The following is a 22,602-nucleotide window of genomic DNA, read 5'->3' on the forward strand; positions in this document are numbered from 1 at the left end:
GTTTATCTGCTCTTCATACCCTTCACACCCTTTCCATGTGTGTGTTAATTGGATTCTTATGGATTTTTAAAGTTCATTACATAGCTGAAGGATATGAATCCTTAGTCTCATCAGCTGCAGGTATCTCCCTCAGTGTTTTCATTGCTTTTTGTTTGTTTGTTTATGATTTTTTTTACAATTATAATAAGGAGTTTAGTGAAATCCATTAATCTTTCACCTTGTAATTTCTTTCATTTATTTATTCTTAGAAAACTACTTCTAACCCTTAAAAGTGTTGAAGATTTACCTATATTCTAGTAGGGACCTTAAGTGGTTTTGTTTTTGCTGGGCTATTTTCTCTGCATCTTGCTGTGGTGTTGGTGTGAAGTAAGATTTGGTCACATGTCTGTGTCTGCTCCCTGCAGGTTCCTCACCTTGCTGGGCCACGCCCTTCCTCTGGCTGGAACTGTCTATGTGGCAGCCACAGGGTGGGGGTCAGACCCCGGAGCATCACCTGCACATGAGGCACATTCGGCCTGTTACGGGAGTCTGCCTTTGAGAGAGACGAAGAGGAGTGAACAAGGAGACAGAATCCAAGGGACAGCTTGCCTGGCCCATCTCTCACTGTCAGGAACCCCGAGCAGAGGAAAAGGTAGGCATTTTAATAAACTAAGGCAACTCATGAGAGGTGGTTTAGATGCGTACACAATTGGAAAATAATTCCTACAGTGCTAGAGGCTGGTGAATGTCCAACAGCTTCTAAAGGCCAGCGTGGAGGTTGGGTCTCTGCTCTTCACAATCTGGTCTTTGTTTACCATCAGTGTGTTAAGGCGAGGTCACGAAAAATGCTGCTTTATTTCTTGGGTACAATTATCCAGTGTGTTTTTGTGCTACTCAAAGATGAGGTCAGAACAGAGCTTGGGTTTCGCTATAGTAATCCTCTAAGGAACAATTCCATGATCACAGTGTCTATTTTCAGCGTCACAGCTACACAGACGACTCAGAGAACCTTCCTGGCATCAGCGAGGTAAATGATTTACATATAAATCAAAGCCAGGGGAGCGAGTGTGCAACACAAGTTGATTAAAACACTGCACAGAAAGAGATGGAACCCTGGCACAGTGTAGTGAGAGGCTGGATAGCAATGAGTCACATTGTGTTGTGTTTTAGTTAAAAATCAAGAGCATTATCTTCATTTCCACCTGCTCATATGGCAAGGCAAAGAGCACACACACGTGTATATTCTGAAACAAGAATAGTCTCGTCATGCAAATACCTTTAAACACGTGGAATAATTTTTGGCAGAGCCTCCATAGGTCTACACAATTGTCCTTCCCTTACTCTAACTAGGGGAATAAAAATAAAACAAAATTTCAGTGAATGGACCAGAAGAATATGAATATGTAATAACTTTCCTGTTAAGGAAAATCAGGGAACACGTCCAAAGTGGAAGGCATAGTGATGATTTTATCAGATCCTGTTTGGGTCTTCAGGCAAAAACAAAAACAGTAGCAACACCAACAAAAAGCCCCAAGAACAAGAAAAGCAACAAAAAACATGTTTGTATAAAGATGATATAATATAAGAGCTGAGAAGGCTTAGAGGTTCCCGTGCAACCTCCTTCCCAAATCGGAAGCCATCTACCAGCCCAGCGGCTCCCTTTGAACCCATCATGATGGGAAGTATTCATTGTTAGGCTTCTGCACAATACAGTCATGCGCTGCATAACGATGGTTCAGTCATCGACGGACCACCTATACCACGGTGGTCCCATAAGATTAGTACCATATAGCCTAGGTGTGTAGTAGGCTGTACCATCTAGGTTTGTGTGAGTGCACTCTATGACGTTTGCACAAAGACAAAATTGCCTAATGACGCATTTCTAGAATGCATCCCTGTCAAGTGGCACATGACTTTAGTCAGTCCCTGATGCCCAGTAATTTCTACCTGTGAGTTCTGGTTTTGCCCTCTGGGGCCTCAGAAAATAAATCTACTCTCTTGTTTCTATTACAGCCGTCAGATACTGAGGACAGTTATGCTGGTCTCCCCCGGCTCAGAACCCCTCAATTATTTTTCACATGACATGGTTCAAGAACTCTCTCAGCTCCCTGGCCATGTAGAATGTTCCAGAGTGGGCATGGGCACATGCTTAGCAGTCCCCAATCAAACCTGCCTTGGTTTCTATCTCTGCATTTAGTCAGGTTATTTGACTTCTAGGAACCTCAGTTTCCACATATGTAAAATGGGGGCATAGAATGGGATTTGTTGAAGGAATTAAATGAGATAATGTGTGCTTATCTTCTCCTAATTTCTTTTTGGAAATTTTCCAAAAGAAAATTTTTCTTTTCCTCATCCTCTTCACTTAAGGCAGGAGAGGGAGGAAAAGGTAGGAGTTTTAATTGGCCAAGACCTCTTACTTGGGCTACACTGACCTCACTGAGGTCAGTTGGCTTCCAGGGACCTGTTACATGCTTCTAATTGTCAGACTGAGGGTGAGCCTACAGTCCCCAAATTCACCACTGCTTATCATCGGGTGGAAGGCTAACCCACAGCCCTGCATTTTAAGATTGGATCACAGAATTTAGGGCAGGCACACCTGGTGTGGTATCAGGAATTGGCCACTGAAACTTTAGGTTCTTCCCCCAAAATAAGACTCTGTGGTCGAACACTAAGGTTATGTCAGCTTTTTCAGCAGCCACATTTAACTGTGGCCTCGAAATCAGGGGTTTCCGTGTTCCATTGCTGTAGCAATTTTTTGTTTGTTTGTTTAATACCATCAGAGTAAAATATTACATTCCTAAATGTTTGGAAACAAAAATCAAGGTGGAGAGACCCCTGGATTCAGCATTTTTTCTCTCCATTTTTACATTCACCAGTGAGTCAAATCAACACAAGACCACCGCGTCTTCTAGAAGTTTAGAGTCAAATTGGGTATTTCAGATTCCTGGTTCTTTATCCTCCAAATCATCATTGTACTTGCTTAGAATGGTTTTCCATGACATGAGCCTGTCCTTTACTATTTAGATGAGAAAAATATGAGTGAATGTTTGAGGACATTTTCATGAAGTTAATAGCTATGGATTTCAGCCCCTGGAGGTCAGATCACTTGCTTTGTGGTCCGTTGCTTAAGGAGGGTTCACAGTAATAATAACTAAGAGAATCCAAAGAGGCTGTAAGATTTCTTTTTTTTGAGGAAGATCAGCCCTGAGCTAACATCTGCCAATCCTTCTCTTTTTGCTGAGGAAGACTGGCCCTCGGCTAACATCCGTGCCCATCTTCCTCCACTTTATATGGGACACCGCCACAGCATGGCTTGACAAGGGGTGCGTCGGTGCGCGCCCGGGATCCGAACCTGTGAACCCCGGGCCGCTGCAGCGGAGCGCGCGAACCTAAACACTTGTGCCACTGGGCCGGCCCCTGCAAGGTTTTTTAAGGCACCTTCACACCCAGTGGTTCTCAAAGTTCGGTAAGCACCAGAATCACCTGTGGGCCCCACCCCCAACAATTCTGATTCAGTAGGTTGGGGGTGGGGCCTGGGACTGTGCATTTCTAACAAGTTCCCAGGTGATGCTGAAGCGGCTGGTCCGGGAACACCCGCTTTGAGCACCACTGACCACAGGCATTGTTTCATCCAATCCTCCCGTTCCCCTGTGGTTTATAACACTTTCCATTTGCAAAGGAGTGAAATGGGACTCAGAGAGGCTGTCTTCTCTATAGGCCAGTTGTTTTCAGACAATTGTACAAGCTGCTGCTAGTTAGGCTCACCCACAAATGGGATTTAGATGGAAAAAAATAATAATCATAGCAAAATGTATTCAGTGCTTGCTTGCCAAATTAGGCATTGGGCCCGAAGTTTGACAAAAACTATTCTCGAATCTTCACAAGAAACTACCAAAAGCTGTGCTCAGTCAAAAGTGAGGAAAGAGGTTCAGAGAGGTTAAGGAATTGGTGGAACTCAGCAGAGCCCAGGTCCTGTGTCTCTCCATTGCAGCATGCAGCTTCTCAGGGAGCTGAGGGGAGCCAGGACACAAGGTCGCCTGGTGGCTCGGGCACTGCTGATTGTGCTGTGGCAGAGCCAGTTCCTGGTGAGTGAATTCATCTAAATGAAAGGGTGAGCTTCATGCCTTCAGGCAGGACCCTACGAGAGCGACTCCAATGGAAAAACTCGTATTTATGGCTGGAACCTCAGAATGTTAGGTAATTACATACTTCTATTTAAGAAATTGATTTGGATTTCCAGAGCTTGGTTATTAGCCAGACCTCGCTTGTAAATAAGTTTTAATTCTGCAAGGACTTCTGGTGCCCACAATGTTTAAGGCATCAAGCTACATCCAGGAGAAAATATGACTCTCTTGGAGCCAGTCTGAGCTTGGGAGGCTCCCATTTCACAATTCCAGCTACTTAGTTGGCTCTTAGGATGAGTTAAATTAAATTTCAAAAAAAATTGAAGGGAATGAATTAAGTAGAAGGATTAACCATTTTTAAAGCAGTGGGGCTTAAAATAGTGATGGTAGTAGCTGTGACATTATCTCATTTGTTCTTCACAATAATCCTGTAATTATAAGATCTACTTTGATTCCCATTTTGCAGATGTGGAAATTTAGTCACAGAGAAGTTAATTCACTTGCCAGGGGACACAGAGCTAATAATGACAGCTAGACTCAGAGCCAGGAGTGTCTAACTTTACGGCCCACACCCTTAGCGGCTGTGCCACGTGCCCCTCTGTTTTCATACCTGTGCCTTGGCCGGTAGGGATGTGGTTTGCGAGTGGTTCTTTCTTGGGAGAGCAGCAGGGATGCCATTTCAAGCGAAATGCTGGCTTTATGGAGCATGTGGTTTCTTAAAGATGTCTAAGTTCCCCATCCCCCAACCCTTTGTATAACAGGACTGGGGGCAGGGGTTGGCATCTCTGGGGCCTGGGCTTGGGCAGCATATTCTGTGCAAGGCAGTGTGGGCACCAACCTCAGGTCAGTTCTGTTAGGGAAAGTCAAGGTTCATAGGTGAAGGAGACCAAGTCCAAAGATCAACAAGGGACCATGGACAACTGAGTTGAGCAGTCCAGGGTCACAGCGAGGGAGCATCCGGTGACAGCCAAGATCACTGGTGTGCGTGTTTTGGCTCGTGTTTGTGGGGCAGCGCATGGATCGGTCTGGCTTTCGGGGCGGGCAGTAACACCTTTGCTCTTGCCCAGGATTTCTAGGAGCCGTGGACCGTGCTCTGAGATGCTTTTCTTGGCAGAAGAATGTACCAGCCATCTGGACTACGAAGATGCCAGGAAGCACATGCTCAGCACTGAATGGCATCCGAGTCGTGAGCCTCCTCTGGATCATGTCGGGGCACACCAGTCAGATGACCGCGTGGCTGTCTCTGGGTGAGGGGAACTGATGAGCCTTCATGAGCAGTCAAGGAAGAGAGACTCTTCCGCGTGAGGGAATCACATTGGGCCATAGGATGGGAGGCTGCAGCCTTCCTTCTGTGTTAGAGACAGAGCCGTGACCTCCACAAGTGAGTTTTCCAGGCCAGTCTCCAGGGAGTGCCTTACCTCCTTCTCCGCATAAATCAGGCACCTGGTTACCAGGTGAATAGTGATACCTGAGTATTGTATTTTCATCGTCTAAATCTCGTCATGATTAATGAAGCCAGAAACTAACTTTTTTTCTCCTAGAGAAACAGGCCAGTGTAAATAAATATCGTGCACTAGTATTAAACCAGTGTTCCTTGACCTTTGCTCTGTCGCCACATTCATGATGCAGAGAGGACCCCACCGGTAGCAGGGGTCTTCTCTAAGCGGGGGCCAAACGTATATATCAGAATTGAGGGGTGGAGGCCAGCCCAGGGCAGTTTGAAGAACCTCAGGAGATTGGCACCAGACCATGAACTTGTGGTGCTGCTGTAGCCCCAAGGGGGCTGCGGCCACTGTGAGAGCACAGGGAGCTAAAGCCTTAGTTACCATTAGGTCCCTCAGTCGCCATCTTTTATTCCCAGTCCAAGTTCTCTCTTAAGTGAATAAACCCCTCCCAATACATCTGAAAGTGGAAGGTATTCCTCTTGCTTTCTCTAAAAAGATAAATCACATGATTTTTTTCTGTTAAAGAGACACTGCTTTTTATGTTTGTTACAGATAATGTGCTTGAATGGAAAACCAGAGTGCTTAAAAACCCACTGTACCTTTTTTCTCGGAGTGGCCCATTCTATCTTGGGGTTGACACATTTTTCCTGATCAGGTAATAAGGTGTCTTCTCTGCTGTTGTGCCTGTTGCTGATTGTTTGGGGATGTGTATATGTGTGTATGTAGCTGTTCTCACTTTAGTGAGAAAAACTGAATGGCACACATTTACTCACCTGGCCTTTGCTTCTGTCTGTCTCTGGACAGTACTGTTGTCACAAGCTCCTGTCTTTTGTATCTTCAATTTATTAATGAGTTAGGAAGGCTCTCTAAAAGGGGCCTTTTACAAAAGGTGATTTTATTTATCAAAATTGTTTATTTCAGTGGTTCTCAAATTCTGGTCCATGGACTGATGCAAATCCATGAGAAAGTTGCCAGTGCTCACTATAGTGAAATGTGAAAAAATAAGAAAATGGTGTGATGTGTCATAAAGCTATGTTTATTTAAATTAACTACTAAGAGGTGAGATTCCTTAATTGTTTGATAAATGTCAGGCACCGTGTTAAGTACTTTGCAGTATTACCTCATTTAATCCTCATGATATCCCTGTGCAGCAGGGACCATTGTTAAAATCCCCATTTCTTTCTTTCTTTTTTTGTTTTCTTGAGGTGAAGTCATGTAACATAAAATTAACCAAAGTGAACAATTCAGCAACATTTAGTACCTTCACAGTGTTGTGCAACCACCACTTCTATCTAGTTCCTAAACATTTTCATCATCCCCAAAGGAAACTTCATACCCAATAAGCAGTTACTCCCAAGTACCCCCTCCCTCCAGTTCCTGGAAATCTGCTTTCTGTATCTGTGGATTTACCCATTCTAGATATTTCATACAAATGGATCATACAATATGTGGTCTTTTGTGCCCGGCTTCTTTCACTCAGCATGACGTTTTTGAGGTTCATCTATGTTGTAGCACGTATCAGTACCCATTCCTTTTTATGGCTGAGTAATGTTCCCTTGTAGGGATAGACCACATGATCTCCATTTTAAAGATAAGGAAAGTGATACTGAGGGGATAGTCCTGGTGGACCCGCGATCCAAACCCAGGCAATCTGACTCCGGAGTCCATGTTCTTAGCCACTGTGCTGCTCTGCATCTACCTCTTTGGGTTAAATATGCCTCCGTCATAGGGAGGTGGTGATGGTAGATAGCAGCTGTTTTTATCAAATGCTAAGCATTCATCCATCCAACCATGATTCACTGAATGTCTGTTTGCCAGGCATTGTTCTAGGCCCCGAGGATACATCAATGGGTAAAACAAACACGGACTTCTCATGGTGCTTCCGTTAGAGTGTGTGTGTGTGTGTGTGTGTGTGACTGGCAATAAACGAATAAACAAACAAGAAACAATCTGACTAATAAATATCAGGAAAGAAATAAAACAAGAGGCTGTGAGGGAGAATGGGTAGCTGTTTAGATTAGGTCAGAGAAGGCTTATCTGAATGAGGGACTATTTGATCTGAGACTGAATGGCAAGAAGGAGCCAGCCACGGGAAAACCCAGGACAAGACAGTTTCAAGCAGAGGGAGCAACTAGTGCAAAAGTGCTACGGCAAGAGAGAGTGAGCCTTGTGAAAGAAGGCCGAAGCACACTGAAGGTGGGGGAGAGCGGGGGAAGATGCAGACAAGAGACGGGCAGGGCGAGGCAATGCAGCACCTTGCGGCCACACTGAGGAGTTTGGACGTGAGTCTTGCTGGAATGGGAAGTTGTTGGACTGCTTTAATTTGGAGACTGATATGATCTGACATTTTAAAACAATTACTCTGGCTCCTGCATTAATAATAGATCTAAGAAGGACCGAAATGGAAGCAGGGAGATCCCTCAGGTGAGCTTTGTCATATTTCAGATGAGAAATGGTAAGGCTTGGACTGAGGGGGCTGGGAGAGAGAGAAAAGGTCATGTTCAGGATATGTTTCAGAGGTAGAATTGTTAGGACTTGTTGATAGATTGGATGTGAAGTGTGAGAAAAAGAGAGGAGCTGAGGACGTCTTCTAGGTGTTGCCTTTGGTAACTGAGTGGAGGGTGATGGCATTCGCTGAGACGGAGAAGACTAGAGGGGAAGCAGGATTTGGAGGGGAAAACCAAGCTTTCTGTTTTGGGCCGGTTAAGACTAAGGGACTTTTTAGACAACCACATAAAGATGTTAAGTAAGTGGTTGGCTATGTGTCTGGAGCTCGATGGAAATGTCAAGGCTCGAGATACAAATTTTGGAGTCCTTGGGCTGCAAGTGGCATTTAAAGCCATAGTACTGAATCAGATCACTCTGGGAGGAGAATGGAATGACAGATCGGGGCTGAATCCTAGGACCTCTGGCATCACAACCTTTAGAAGCTGGGAAGAAGGGGAGGAGTGAGAAAGAGTGACCAGTAAAATGGGAAGACAAGTAAGACACATGGGGACCAGGGAGCCAAGAGAAGAAAGCAGTTCCAGAAGGAAGGAAGGAAGAAGGAAGAACATGGTCAACGGGGCTCAATGCTGCGGGAATTGAATACGCAAATAAGTTATCTTTGGATTTGCATCCTGGTGACCTTGTCATGAGAGTGTCTGTGAGGAGTGGAAATGGCAGCCTGACTGGAGTGGGGCGAAGGTGGGAGGATGTAGAGACGCTGACTGTGGACAGCCCTGTTAAGATGTTTTGCTGTTTGACGGAGAAAAGAAGTGGAATGTTGCTGTATAGTTTATGGGGGGTAAGAGAGAGGTCATTTAAAGAGAGGAGATTCAAGAACATATCTAGAATATGTTAGGAATGACAGAAGAGAAGGGAACAAATTGAAAGATGCTGGAGAGATTGTCATTGGGCAAACAATGACAGAGCAATCTGCTGATGAGCACTCCCATTTTTTTTTTTTTTAATTTTACAAGACCATGATATTCAAAAGTGTAGGAACCACTGGATTAGAAGACAACTAGCTCCCACACTGGGCAGAGCAATAGTAAGGGATTACTAAGAACCACCCGTTCTCTGTAACACCTACTTCCCTCATATGCTGGTGGCTTGCCCCCTCTCCTCCTTTAGATTTTTACTCAAATGTCACCTTCACAGGAAGGTCTTCCTTGTCCTCCCTATTTAAAATGGACCCACCCAGCACTCTCTACTCCATTTTTCCTGGTTTACTTTTCCTCTTTATCTAACATACCACAGATGCCATTTTATTTATATCTTTATATGTTTATTGTCTGTCTGTCTCCACTGGAACGTAAGGCAGTTATGTTGTGTGTTTTGCTGTCACCAGAGCCTAAAGCCGCACTCGGCGTATAGTACTGCTCTATAAATAGCTGTTGAAACAATTTTAATTGTTTTATCTCAAGACTCTGGCACAATTCTGACACCATAGTTTCTTGGGGTAATGCAGAGAAAGTAGGGTACAAAATGAGCGGAGACCTGTCCACTAGGATGGCAGCTCATGCTAGGAGGTGGCCAAGGTGACAATATAGAGTATCCCAGAAGGCAAGGCTCAGAATCTATCGTCTACAGCAAACCCGGCAGTGATTCGGGAGCCGCTGGGCACCACGCTTTCTGGGAGAGCCTAGCTGGGTCTAACCAGGCGGGTGAAGCCCAACAGCGGGAGTCCGGGCAGGCCTCCTGGACGGTGGGGAGGTCTGCCGATGAACAGCAGTCAAAGATCAGAACTCTGTTCCCTGCAAGAGAACTGGTAAGAACAAGGCAAAAAAGGCACCATATGCTGGATGGGACTGACTGGCAGAGCTCTAAGCCCTGGGAGGGAGGCTGGCCAGGACAGATCAGGATGGCTGGAACCAAAGCCAAAACGCAAGCTGGAGAATCACCACTAGGAGGGAAGAATGAAGGGCATGAAAGGCCACTGGTCATCCCTGGGCCATCAGGGGGAATCTGAGACCATCAGGTCAGCCCTGAGAATCCAAAACAGGCCAAGGCTATTGAAATTCCAAGCATCCAAGAAAATGACAAATATGCCCCCCTTTATTGTAAAGACCACGTACCTGACACCTGGGCCGGTCTGGAGCCTGGGAGTGCTGTGCCTTTTATCAGTGGTGCTCAGAGTATGGTCAGAAGTTAAACATAATGTCTGTTTCATGCTGAAACCGTGTCTTAACCACTACATCACTAATATGTTTACATAGTAAGACCGAAGACTTCTGATTATCACTGGTGATGGTTTTGGAATCCTTTTCTAATCCTCAGGCTGACTCCATACCTCTCTATTGCAGGATTTTACTCTTTCCAAGTCTTTTTAGGTGTCTGGTTCTCCTTAGCCTCCTAGAACTTGTTCTATTGTTCTGAGCCTGTTTTCCTGCCAGCCTTTCTCTTTGTCCTGTCTGTATGAACTTTAAAGGCTGGATGGTGCATGCCCACACACACAGTGAGACCCAGGCCTTGCTTAGCAACCGTGCTGGCAGAGGGCGAGCCAGCCACGCTGAAAAGAAAGACCGCTCAGTCCCCCAGCTCCTTCATTCCTGAAATTAAGAGGAGGCCAGAGTCAGTATTGGCTGTCCCACTTCTACATCTTTTACATGTCTCTATAAATTTTGTTCCTATTATAGTGAATCCAACTTGTTGCATTTCAAAAGAAAATCTAGCTGACAGAGAATAAAGACATTCTCCCAGCACTCCTTGATCCCTTCCAAGTCCCTCCCAACACACACAGCCTTCTTTCGCAAGAGGAAATACATTTGTTCCATAGGGAAACACCCACAAAGGTCAATAGTATAAATGTCAGAAGGTTGGGAAACTCACTCACAAACTTACTTACCCTCAAGTTATAACTCAAAGGCATAACCTCGGTTTCTTTAGCTGAAAATTCTGGGTAATGACTTTGTCATCAGGATATGTTGGTTAAGAATTCTAACTGGGATCTTGGGCAACCCAAGTAACAGTCTTTGAGTCTCAGTTCCCCTATTTTAAAATAAAAGGTAATATTTTCCCTTTTACCTAATAGGGCTGTTTATTCATCTGTTTGATCATTCACTCAGTGAACATTTATTGCAAAGTAGATTGGTATGGCTGGAGAAGGAAAGCCATCCCATTAGTGAAAGTACTTTGAAAATGAGTGGTACTACAGAAATGGAAGCCCTTGCTGTCATTATTGCAAAAGACTAATGTAGTTATTGGTGTTGTTCACCGAATATTTCTGGCTCTCCTCCCTCCAGGCACTTGGTAACATTCCACTTCCTGGCCCCATTGTGGTTGGGTGGGCTGCATCCCTAGATCTGACCAATGAGTGTTACCTGGAGTTTAACAGCTTTAAACTCTTAGGGTAAAAGCTTTAAACATGTCACTTCTGGACTAGAGCATTTAATTGCTGATTTGAGGCCCTCCAGAACTCTCTTGTCCTCTGCTGTGGTCACTGGTGAACTTTCAGATAGTGGCTGCTCCATCAGCCTGGGTCCCATAGTGAGGAAGATGTTGACCCCAAGGTGACTGGCTGTGAGCACGTAGCATGAGCAAGAAAAACACTACTGTTTTATGACTTGGAGGTATTTTGTTGCTGCAGCATAACTTATTCTATCTTGATAGAGACAACTAAATTAATCAACCCATGAACTGTGTTGTTGATAAGTAATTCCTCTGACTGTGCTGTTCTTTCTCTCAGTGGTTGGTTAAGTGCAAGGTCATTTTTAAAGATGCTTCAGAATTCAGACAAGGGAATAACTGCTAATCTCATACTCAGATACTATTTCAATCGCCTTACAAGGTAGGTTTATTTATATAATTTCTCAATTAATTATTGCTGTGTAATAATTTATTAGTTCTTAGTTTTTAACCCTCTTTTGAAAGAATTTTCAAAGAAAAATAAAGAAAGAAAAGTTTTCTTCCTTAAATACAGTTGGTTTTTGCTGTATTAATATACAGTCATGTGCTGCATAACAACGTTTTAGTCAACAACGGACTGCATATATGACAGTGGTCCCATAAGATTAGTACCATATAGCCTAGGTGTGTCATAGGCTACGCCATCTAGGTTTGTGTAAGCACACTCTATGATGTTTGCACAAAGACAAAATTGCCTAATGACACATTTCTCAGAATGTATCCCCTTCGTTAGATGACACTGACTGTAGTTCAAATTCTTTTAGGACAAATATCATGAAAACTGGTTTCTTTTACTGACAAAAATATCCTTATTCCTCATCCGTTGGGCAGCAGATTTCAATAAACATACTGTCCAATTCCCATGGAATCTATATTCAACGGGAGAATTTGTATGGCTCCTGTAAATTGGTATTAATTGGATCCATAAATAAGAGCACTAATGGTAATGATAAAAATAAAATAAGGTACAATCAGGAGAGGGAATGGTTGAAGCTTGGGACAATGGTCGTTCCGCTGAAAGAGAGGCAGGGAGAATGATGGCCTTCTTATGAATCTGTGGTTGGTTGGAGCAGAAGGGATGAAATATTGGGACAGAATATGGAATCAGTGGGATGACAGAGTGACCCTGATGTAACAAGACAGTCGAAATTGGAGGAGAAAAGGAAACTTCAACTCATGCAACCTGTCACCTCCATTTATACATTTTCTAAATCATGGTTCATTGCTGAACTGGAGCCCAGCTTTCATTACTCACGGTCCATGCCCCTCTTGTGAAAATGGAGGGAAGCATCACCAACTCAGTCTGAACTCATCCTCCTTAAGGTTAACCCAGGGAAAAAGCAGCCTTGCTCCAGGCCATTTTGATGTTCTCATTCATGCCAGCAAAACTCACTGTTATTACTCAGTTTTGATTTATTACTTGCCTATTTACCTCCAAGAGGACTGGAAATAAGACCATGTGTTCACTCACTCTGTATTTGTTGAGGGACCACCGTGTGCCAGGCACTGTCTTAAACCCTGAGGATTCAGCAGTTAATCAACCATGCATGTGCCTTCTGGTGTGGGGGTTACATTCTAGTGAAAAGAGACAGACAAGAAACAAATAAATATGCGACAGTAAGTTGCAATATGCAAATAAATTTATAATAGGTCAGTAATGATAAGTGCCACAAAGAGATAATTAGGAGAAGGAAGCAAGACGAGGTCTTCCTCTGGAAGGGTAGTCAGGGAAGGTGAAATTTAAGAAGAACCTTGAAGGAGGTACAGGAATATTCTAAGCAAAGAAAATGCTGTGCGTGGAGAGGGTCCGCTCAGGGGGAAGCAAGTGGAAAGGTCCTGAGGAGGGAGCATGGTTGGTGTGTTTGAAGAACCTCAAAGAACCCAAAGGTGCTGGGGTGGAGTGAGGGACATGGAGAACAGAGGGAATGAGGTCATAGAGGTGGGGATGGGGGTGCCAATGGCCCAGGTTGTATAGGGCCTGTGGAATACCTTAAGGACTTTCCATTTTATTCTGAGACAAGAAGCCTTTGGAAGGTTCCAGTGAGGGGCATGGTCAGATTTACATTTTGTAAGAATCACTCTGGCTGCAGGGCAGAGAAGAGACTGTAAGAGGGCAGGGACAGGAGACCGGAAGCCAATGGGAGCTATTTCAAGTTATAAGAAAATGCAAAAACCCAACTTCTAGAGGTAAATCAGAACAGAGATTATCCCATGGGAAACAAAGATAGTAGATGCTCCAGACCTTTCAAACTGTGTGATTATTCTAGCTAGGAGCCACATTATGAAAATTAGGTTTTTTTTATAGCTTGTGTCTACGCAAAATAACCAATAACTATTCTATAGATAAGAGAAATAAAGTGAGTTTACTTGAGCCAGAGTGAGGATTATAACCCAGGAAGGCCTTAGAAAGCATTCTGGAGAAACATGGTTTTCAGTACAGTCTTGTATCTTTTTAGAACAAAGAACATACATTAAACACACCCAGGATACATTTTTGTCAAAATTTCAAAGAGGTATTCAATTGCAGATTAGCAGGTCAACATGACTGTGACCGTGATGTCAGAAAAGGGACTAATCAGGGCGTTACCAATAGGGCGTTGGGCGTTACCAATAGGGCGTTACCAATAGGGCGTAGGAGGGGAAGTGTGCCTTCTTATCTTAAGAGAGTGTATTCCTTACTTGAATGGTTAAGTGGATGTACAATGTATGTTTGATGGGCCATAAGTCAGGCTTTTTAGTTCAAGCTGAATCAGTTTTGAACCCGAATAGTTACCCCATATACCTCAAGATGTGAAAATCTCTTGTCACTTGTGATAAAAATGTCTAACTATAACAGAAAGATCTATATTAAAATTAAGGGTCCACTTTCCAGTCTTACTTTCCTCGGGGCACTTTTGTTGACAGTTTCTTGTGAATTCTTGAAGAAACTTTCTATGTATTTATAAGCACTTCCCCCCCCCATGAATAGGATTAGACTACATACTGCACTATTTTGCACGTAGCTTCTTTCACTTAATGATTCAGTGTTGGCATATTTCTCTGTTAGCATGCAGGAACCCACCTCACTGATTTTAAGGTTGCCTGGGATGGTGCTGTGTGGGTGGACCATCACATATCAACCTACATATTTTTGTGCAATTGTGTGAGCATGTTTGTGGAGTAAATTCCTGCAAGTGGAATGGGTGGTTCGGTGCATCTGACATTTTTGGGGTTTTTTTTGTGAGGAAGATCAGCCCTGAGCTAACATCCATGCCAATCCTCCTCTTTCTGCTGAGGAAGACTGGCCCTGGGCTAACATCTGTGCCCATCTTCCTCCACTTTATATGGGACACCGCCACAGCACGGCCTGACAAGTGATGCGTCAGTCCGCGCCCGGGATCTGAACCCAGGCCGCCAGCAGCAGAGCGCGCGCACTTAACCACTACGCCACCGGACGGCCCCGCATCTGACGTTTTGATGGACATTTTCCAATGTCCCTTCCCACCCACCACGTGTGAGAAGGCTGCTTCTCACACCTCCACGACACTGGCTAGTGTCGCACTTCTTAATCTTCGAAAACCCACTTTGACTTTAAATCTTCTGGAAGTTTGGACAAAATGAAGCGCATGCACATTTACATGATGCCTTCAGTGTTTCAAACTGTTTTCTTATTGATCTCATTTATTCTCAAAAAATCTTAAGAGGCAGAAATCATCATCCTCCTTAGAAGAACCTAAGCAATCATCAGCCACCTTTTCCATAGAAGAGGAAAGAGAGGAGTTACATGATTTTCTCAGTGTGAAAAATTTAGATAAAACTAGAACTCACATTTCTTGTTCTTTCCCCTTGCTACTCAAGGCGTGGCCCACCCAGCAGCCTCTGCCTCCTGTGGATAACGGGTGGGCGGTGGGACACTGCCTGTAGCATGCTCCCTCCTGAGGGCATCTGACCTGAGCTCTGCTTCCGAGGGGGGCAGAGGGCTGGGTTACTCTCCCTGGGGAGGGGGTGGCAACAGATGGTGGGGAGGGAGGCCAGGGAGGTGGGAGCCTGAGGCCTGTGGGAGCAGCTGCCAGGCAGCTCGGTCTGATGGCTAATCCCTTAGGACCCAGGACTCAGGAGGGGCTCCGTGGCTGTTGCCTGAGCTGATCTGGGAAGTTGCATCTTGCCACAGTCAGCCCTGCCCTTTCTCTCTGACTTTGATCAGCAATTGCAACTCAGCTCCCTGCATGCCCACTGATGTTATCATTGTGGGGAAGACAGGAGGCCAACAGCTCTGGGTGCAGACCAGAGGCTGGGTGCTCAGCCATGACTCTGCTGGGAGGGGGCACCTCTAGCAGTCCTGCCCTTCCCATCTGCCACACTCCACCGCTGGCCCTGACACTCCCACTGAGCTGTTTGGAGGTGCTGCTGGGTGACATGCTCTGCTCTGCTTGTATTACCTTAAATTTTTAAATATGTTCTTTTTTTTTTCCTGAGGAAGATTCACCCTAAGCTAACATTTGCTGCCCGTCTTCCTCTTTTTTGTACCTGAGCCGCCACTACAGCACGGCCACTGACAGACAAGTGGTGTAGGTCTGCTCCTGGGAACCAAACCTGGGCCGCCAAAGCAGAGTGCACCAAACTTAACCACTAGGCCACCAGGGCTGGCCCATTAAATACGTTCTTTTAAAAGAGGGCTGTGATCACAGCCCGCCCAGAATCCACGCTAGAATTGTGTGCACCTCCCTGTCACAACCTTACTTCTAAACTCTAGACCAGCAATGTCCAGTAGGTAGCCACTGGACACGCGTGGCTCATTGAGATGTGCTGTAAGTGTAAAAATACACTGGCTTCTACAGACTTAGTAAAAGAAAAAAGAATATAAAATAGCTCAATATTTTTTTATGTTGGTTACTCGTTGAAATGGTAATATTTTGGATATATTGGTCTAAATAAAGTATATTATTAAAATTACTTGCACCTGGAGGGTATTATGTTAAGTGAAATAAGCCAGAAAGAGAAAGACACACACTGTATGATCCCACTCATATGTGGAATATAAACCAACACATGGACAGAGAAAACTGTATTGTGGTTACCAGGGGCAATGGGGGTAGAGAGTGGGCACAAGGGGTGAAGGGAGACATATGTATGGTGATGGACAAATAAAAATGTACAACCCAAAATTTCACAATGTTATAAACTATTAAAACATCAATAAAAAAATTACTTGCACCTATTTCTTTGGACTTTTAAAAATAAGGCTGCTAGAAAATGTAAAGTAAGTGGCTGATGTGGCTCGAATTATATTTCTCTTCTACAGTGCTGGTCTAGACACATGTGCCTTATTCATCATCTTTGTAGCTGCTTCAAATCCTGCTTGGAAGGAGATAGGGTATTAAGGAAGGAAGGAAGAAATAAAGCAAGAAAGGGAGAGAGGAAAAGAGCAGAGGAGGGAGGAAAGATATTTTCATCTAAGGAGACCACGTGGAAAGAACATGAACTGGCGTCCGATCTCTGTCGTACCGTATGGTTGGGCCACCTTGGGCAGGTTACCCGAACTTCTCTGAGCTATAACTTCCTCATCAGTAAAATACAGGTAATAGTTACCTGACAGGAGTATTTTGAGGTTTAGCAATATCTAAAAAGCTCCTAGTACAGTGGCAGATGTATATGACTTAATGAATAGCAGTCTTTTTGCATCAGCAGCATCGGAGCCAGCTCATGATAGGTGCTCAACAAAGGATTTTGAACATACAGATGTGTGAATGTTTGAGGTGTGGGTGGGAGGTGATCGCCCACCCAATGCAATCTGTTTTAGAGCATCTTATCCCCCGTCTGTGTGTGCCCACCCAAGGACTGAGTGGAACCACTGTGGAGAGCCACCTTCTCTCGCCCGGCTCTTTCCCACCAGCTTGCAGTCTCTTCACTTGTATTCAATGTGCCTGTTAGTTGGATTGTTCTCCCTTGTTCCCTGGGGACCCGTCTGGGAAGTGCCCAAGTTCCACCTGGATAACTGCCGGGGAGCATGGTGGACCAATTTGCTGCTGCTTACTAATTTCTTGTCGGTCCAGAATGCGGTGAGTCCCAAGTTGTGGACTATGAAAACGCAGATGGGTGCAAATGTGGAGTCTCACTTTGTGTGGTTTGGAGAACTTTCCAAGGACCAACCCGAGTCTGAGCTCCTTTCTTTTGGCATATTCTCTGGAGTAATAGTGATGCTGTAGGAAGGTGAGCTGTGGGCGGGCAAACTAGCCTCCTGTGATGGAGTGGGTACTAGTCTTGGCAGGAACAGTTGCTGGGAAAAGCAGAAGGAGGGAGCAGGGTGGTGGGCATTGAGGGGCCAACCATCTAGGTGCATGTCCCGGATGCAGCTGACCCTGTTCCATCACAGTTCCCACCCATTCCAGTCCATATTGCCCCATGGGGAAAGGACACTTTCTCCTCCACACAGAGAGCCTATAATGGGATGGAGCATTGCACCATCCCCTCACCATAATGAATTCTGTCCAATTTCAAGCCAGACCTGACAGAGTTGGTTGGGAGCAACAACCTCGGTATACGTTGGTCGTGGCTTCCCTCAAGCCCTAATATCCTCATGATGAACTTGGAGCAAATGGAAGTGAAGTAGCTATAATTGAATCACGTCACTGATTTTGCATATGCCTGGAAAGTGCAGCTGAAAAGAGAATCATGCAAGTGTGGCTAATTACTGCACACAACCACTTACCAACTAGATGGCCACCTTCCATTTGCAAGTGCCCAGCAGCTTCGACAGAGCGTACATCACCGTCTAACTGCCTTCAGGTGGGCCCACATCTGTGACAGGGCCCACGGAGGATGGTCTGGGCTGTTTTCCCAGATGCAGACTGGCTTGGGCCATATGGGGGAACCAGTGGCAAGGACACCAGCCAGTCTCCTTGAGGTAAAGCCCACCTTAGATCCTTCAAAGCAGAGGTGTGAAGGCCCTCAAACCTTGAGTACTCACAAATGTCCCCACCATGAGAACTTCTCTTTAACTGGGACAAGGAAAGCTGTCACTTCTGTTGGGTAAGTCTGGTCTCCCTTGGACTGAGGGGGTTGGGGAAGAGACCAATGTGCCTTTTATCTCTGAAGCACTGGAGAGAATTGCCCCCAGGAATTTTCTCACACCGAAGGAGAAATACAGGTAACTGCCTCATTTGGTACGAACATGGACAGCCTGTGGAACGATGTGGCTTTGGCCAGACAATCTCACGCCAATCATGCGTGGGAACTCTGGCGTTTCCCACAAAAGCCTGTCTGGAGCCAGGCCTCTCTTCTTTTTTTTTTTTTTTTTTGTGAAGAGATCAGCCCTGTGCTAACATCTGCCACTCCTCCTCTTTTTTTGCTGAGGAAGACTGGCCCTGGGCTAACATCCGTGCCCATCTTCCTCTACTTTATATACAACGCCGCCACAGCATGGCTTGACAAGTGGTGCGTTGGTGTGCGCCCGGGGTTCTGAACCGGTGAACCCTGGGCCGCCGCAGCAGAGGGCACGCACTTAACCGCTTGGGCCACGGGGCCAGCCCCCAGGCCTCTATTCTAAATGAACATGTTCTCTCCACCTGGAGTTGGGACAGGGCGGGCAAGGCCAGGAAGAGACAACATCGACTCTTCTGACTCCAACCACAGGGGAACGATAACTATTTCTTACATTCCTATCAGGTGAGAGAGTTTAGTTTCCACAGCTGTCCTAGGAAATAAGCTATGACTGTTTTTTTAAACAAGGGAGAAAACTTGTCTGAATCTCCATTTTGTAAAATGGTAATAATAATACCTACCATCCAGGCTTGTTACAAGGATTAGATGAGATGAGGTAGTAACTCAAAATTCCTTTCTCTTCCCGTGGAAATTTCCCCCATCTGCCTACTGAATTCTCCCTCCTGGTCCAGGAAGGGGAGACAATGTGGAGCAGACCTGGAAAGCGAAGGAAAGAAGTACCCTTTGCTCCTCTGTTTTCAGTGCAGTGGCTGGACGTGGTACCTTGCCAGTGATTCCAGTTCCATCTCACGACGCCGGCGATCACCTTCATCTATGGAAAGTGAGTCCGATTGGGACCAATGTTTCTCCCCATGTGGCCTCTTTCACAAAACTTTCAGAGAGTGCTCCAGTTTTGTGCAGAGCAGATTTTGAAATTTAGGAAATGAACTTTTCAGAAGAGTTCCGACACTGAGTCCTCCATGTTGACCTTCTTCCCCAGTCTCCTCCCATCTTGGTCCAACACAAATCCGTATGTGTTTTGGCAGAGTTATAATCAGTGTGTACGTAGTATGTAGCGCTCAGCTTTTTCTACTGAACTGTTCTTATAAACGTTTCCACATAGCGACATGACCTGCATACTTGTCAGCTTTAGAATTTATGGACTGCTTTTACGGTTGGTCTAGATTGGTCTAGATTGTTTCCAATTTTTCATGATTACAAATGGCATCTCCAGGAATGTCTTTGAACACACTCCTTTTTCGTTTAGTTATTTCCCTGGAGACATATTTCCGAGTGGAATTACTAGGTCAGAGGGTAGAAACAATTTTGTGGTGCCTGTTACACACTGTGAGGCTGCTCTCCGGAAAGAGGGAAGTAATTTACAGCAGCCCAAGCAATACATCAGTGTACCCGCTTCCCTGAGGTGCATATTTATCACCTTAATTTTTATTAGTTTTAGAAAAGCTTTAAGTCCTCAATAATTCACAGAGAGACTTATAGTTTCTGGATTACCCTTGCCATATTTTAAAAGACTTATTATTCTTTTTTTTGTTAAAATACATGTTCAGTTTAAGAAACATTAGACAATATTAGGATGAAGAGAGGGGAATCACCCAAGGAGAGGTGAATTGGCTGTTAATATCTTGGTGTTTATCCGTCTGATCTTTTTTTTGCACAGCCTTTTACACATGAAAGGATTCTGCATATACACTTTAGTATCTTTTCCTATATTATTATTATTTTTTAAATAAACATAATTTTAATGTCTGCATAACATTTCATTCTGTAAATGAACTACAGTTTTCTTATACCTTCCCCTACTGTTAAATACTTGGATTATTTCCAATTTTATGCTTTTGTAAATAATAGCCTGATAAACATTTTTGTGGTAACCATTTGTCTGCAACTCTGATATTTCTTTTGAATGCATATCCTTAAGATGACTTACTGGGTCAAAGGGCATGAATGTCTTTCAGGCTCTTAAAGCATAATGACAAATTGCTTTCCTTAAAGATTGTATCAATGTTCAGTCCTCTGGCTATCTAAATACACCATTGCCAAAATGGAATATTAATAATAAAACAAAACAAAGCACAAACTTTGTTATATGGATATGTAAAAAACATTCATTTTTCACATCCAACTTGCAAGTTTTTGATTAGTAGGGGGCGGAGCTGAGTTCCAAATGTGCATTGACCAGCTCTGTTTCCTAGTACCTGTTCATGCCCTTTGCAAGGCAGACATTTAAATCTCTGGCTGCCCCATGATGTTGCTCATTCCAGCCACATGCAAACATTCAAGAATCTTGGGCAAGGGAAATGCATCCTAATTTTAACTTAATCTAAAAATTGAACAATTAAAAAAAGGCAAGGCTGCTTTTTTACATTCATATCTTACACACACAAAACTTTCTAAATTCAAATGTAAAAGACTTTTTTGACTGACCATTAAGAAAGATTGTTCCCCGGCTAACTACTAAGAGATGGCTTGTTGGTATAGGGAGTTTGAGTCAGAAGACGTGGGTTTGAATCCTGACTGGTAAATTATAGCTGGGGGACCCACGCTACATTGCTGGACTCTCATCTTCATTTTTCATGTCTATAAAGTAGGGATGATAACACTTCACATCAGGGTTGGAGTGAGATCATACACATGGGACCTAGCACAGTGCTTGTTCATCAGTGATGTGTAACCATATGTCAACTCAGTCACCTGTCCTTTGAGATTCCATGTAATTGCCATTGTCCCCAGCCACTGTCTGAAAGCAGTGGCAGCCCCTTGCCCCTCCCAGTCTCTGCAGGGATTGGAGGAGGGGTGGCTGGAGAGCCTGCTGTGAGATTCTGCTCAGCTAGACCCATTCAAGGAGTGGCCCTGTCACCATCTTCTCTGCACAATCCCTGTTCCACAAAGAGTCCCCTTGTGTCTATGATCAGGCCCTTTCCTTGTTTTCCTCTCTAAATACCCTTTCTAGAAGGTATTGGTGTGGAGCAGATTTTAATGAAGGCTTCCAGATTGGAGGGTTTGCATCCCTCTTGCTCCGCTTCACCCCTTCTCACATACTTCCTGCTTCGCCACTTCTCAATTCCATCTCCTCCGAGGGGGGATGTGCAGAACATGAATGAGTGCCCAGTCCTGGGGGCAGCGGGAGAGGGCAAGGTGCCCGTACATATATGCACACTGTGCAGGGAGGGAGGGGTGAGGCCCAGGTTCTCCCCTACCCATTCTCCTGAAACAAAAGCATCCTAATCTAGTGTCTTATTTTCTCAGAATGGGGGATGTGTGTGTGCAATTTTTGATAGCATAATAGAGTTGATAAAAGCATATGAGATCGACTATGGAAATGATAAGATCTGATAATCATGTTGTTATTTATTTGGGGAATCAAGATTTAAAAAAAAAATGCTCTAAACATCCTCTCATAGAAAAATCTACCACTCTATGTCTACTTCATTTATACTCACATCTCTCCAGGATGAAGCCCCTGAGAGTGGTGGGAATCAGGAATTAGTGTGATCTCCTCCCTTTACTCCAACATGGAATCAGGCAAGGAAGGTGGAGAGTAGATAAAGGTGTCTTTGGGATGCTCAGCAAGGCCCTCCCTGCCCTCCCTCCCCGCACAAGCCTCTTAGACAGAGTGGGCTGATTACCTGGAGAACTCCTGGATCACTCATCCCTCCTGCCGCCAGAGGAGGGGCTCCCTGAGCAGGAGCTGAGACATGCTCAGGCCCACTGGGGCTCCACTTGGGGTGGACTCTCCCTCCCCACAAGACAGTCGAACCTCAAGAGCTCCCTCAGGGGTGGCGAGCAGCTGGGCCCAGCAGAGGCAGGGCTGGCCAGTTCTCTGGGGGATGCGGCCTCGGCTCTGTGATCGGCTATGGCTGCGTGAAGGGCTCTGGAGATTGGGGCAAGTGCCTGCAGGTACAGGAGGGGCAGGTATGTGGCCTCAGCAGGCCGGGCAGCCCAGGCAGAGGAGAGAGGGCAAGCCT

General features: G+C 44.9%; 1 protein-coding gene across 1 annotated transcript in view; it reads left to right on the top strand.

Annotated features, from left to right (window-relative positions):
- LOC101408104 (O-acyltransferase like protein-like) overlaps positions 1-22,602 on the top strand; it is a 68,997-nt gene that overhangs the window by 32,475 nt on the left and 13,920 nt on the right. The window contains 7 exon segments of the mRNA XM_087438829.1: positions 405-631; positions 5,171-5,350; positions 6,101-6,203; positions 11,718-11,819; positions 17,310-17,475; positions 19,379-19,406; positions 19,409-19,457. Coding sequence (XP_087294955.1) covers positions 405-631; positions 5,171-5,350; positions 6,101-6,203; positions 11,718-11,819; positions 17,310-17,475; positions 19,379-19,406; positions 19,409-19,457 — 855 coding nt within the window.

Source organism: Ceratotherium simum, chromosome 14, assembly GCF_057802395.1.
Source record: "Ceratotherium simum simum isolate JZ-2026a chromosome 14, ASM5780239v1, whole genome shotgun sequence".
Classification (NCBI taxonomy): domain Eukaryota; kingdom Metazoa; phylum Chordata; class Mammalia; order Perissodactyla; family Rhinocerotidae; genus Ceratotherium; species Ceratotherium simum.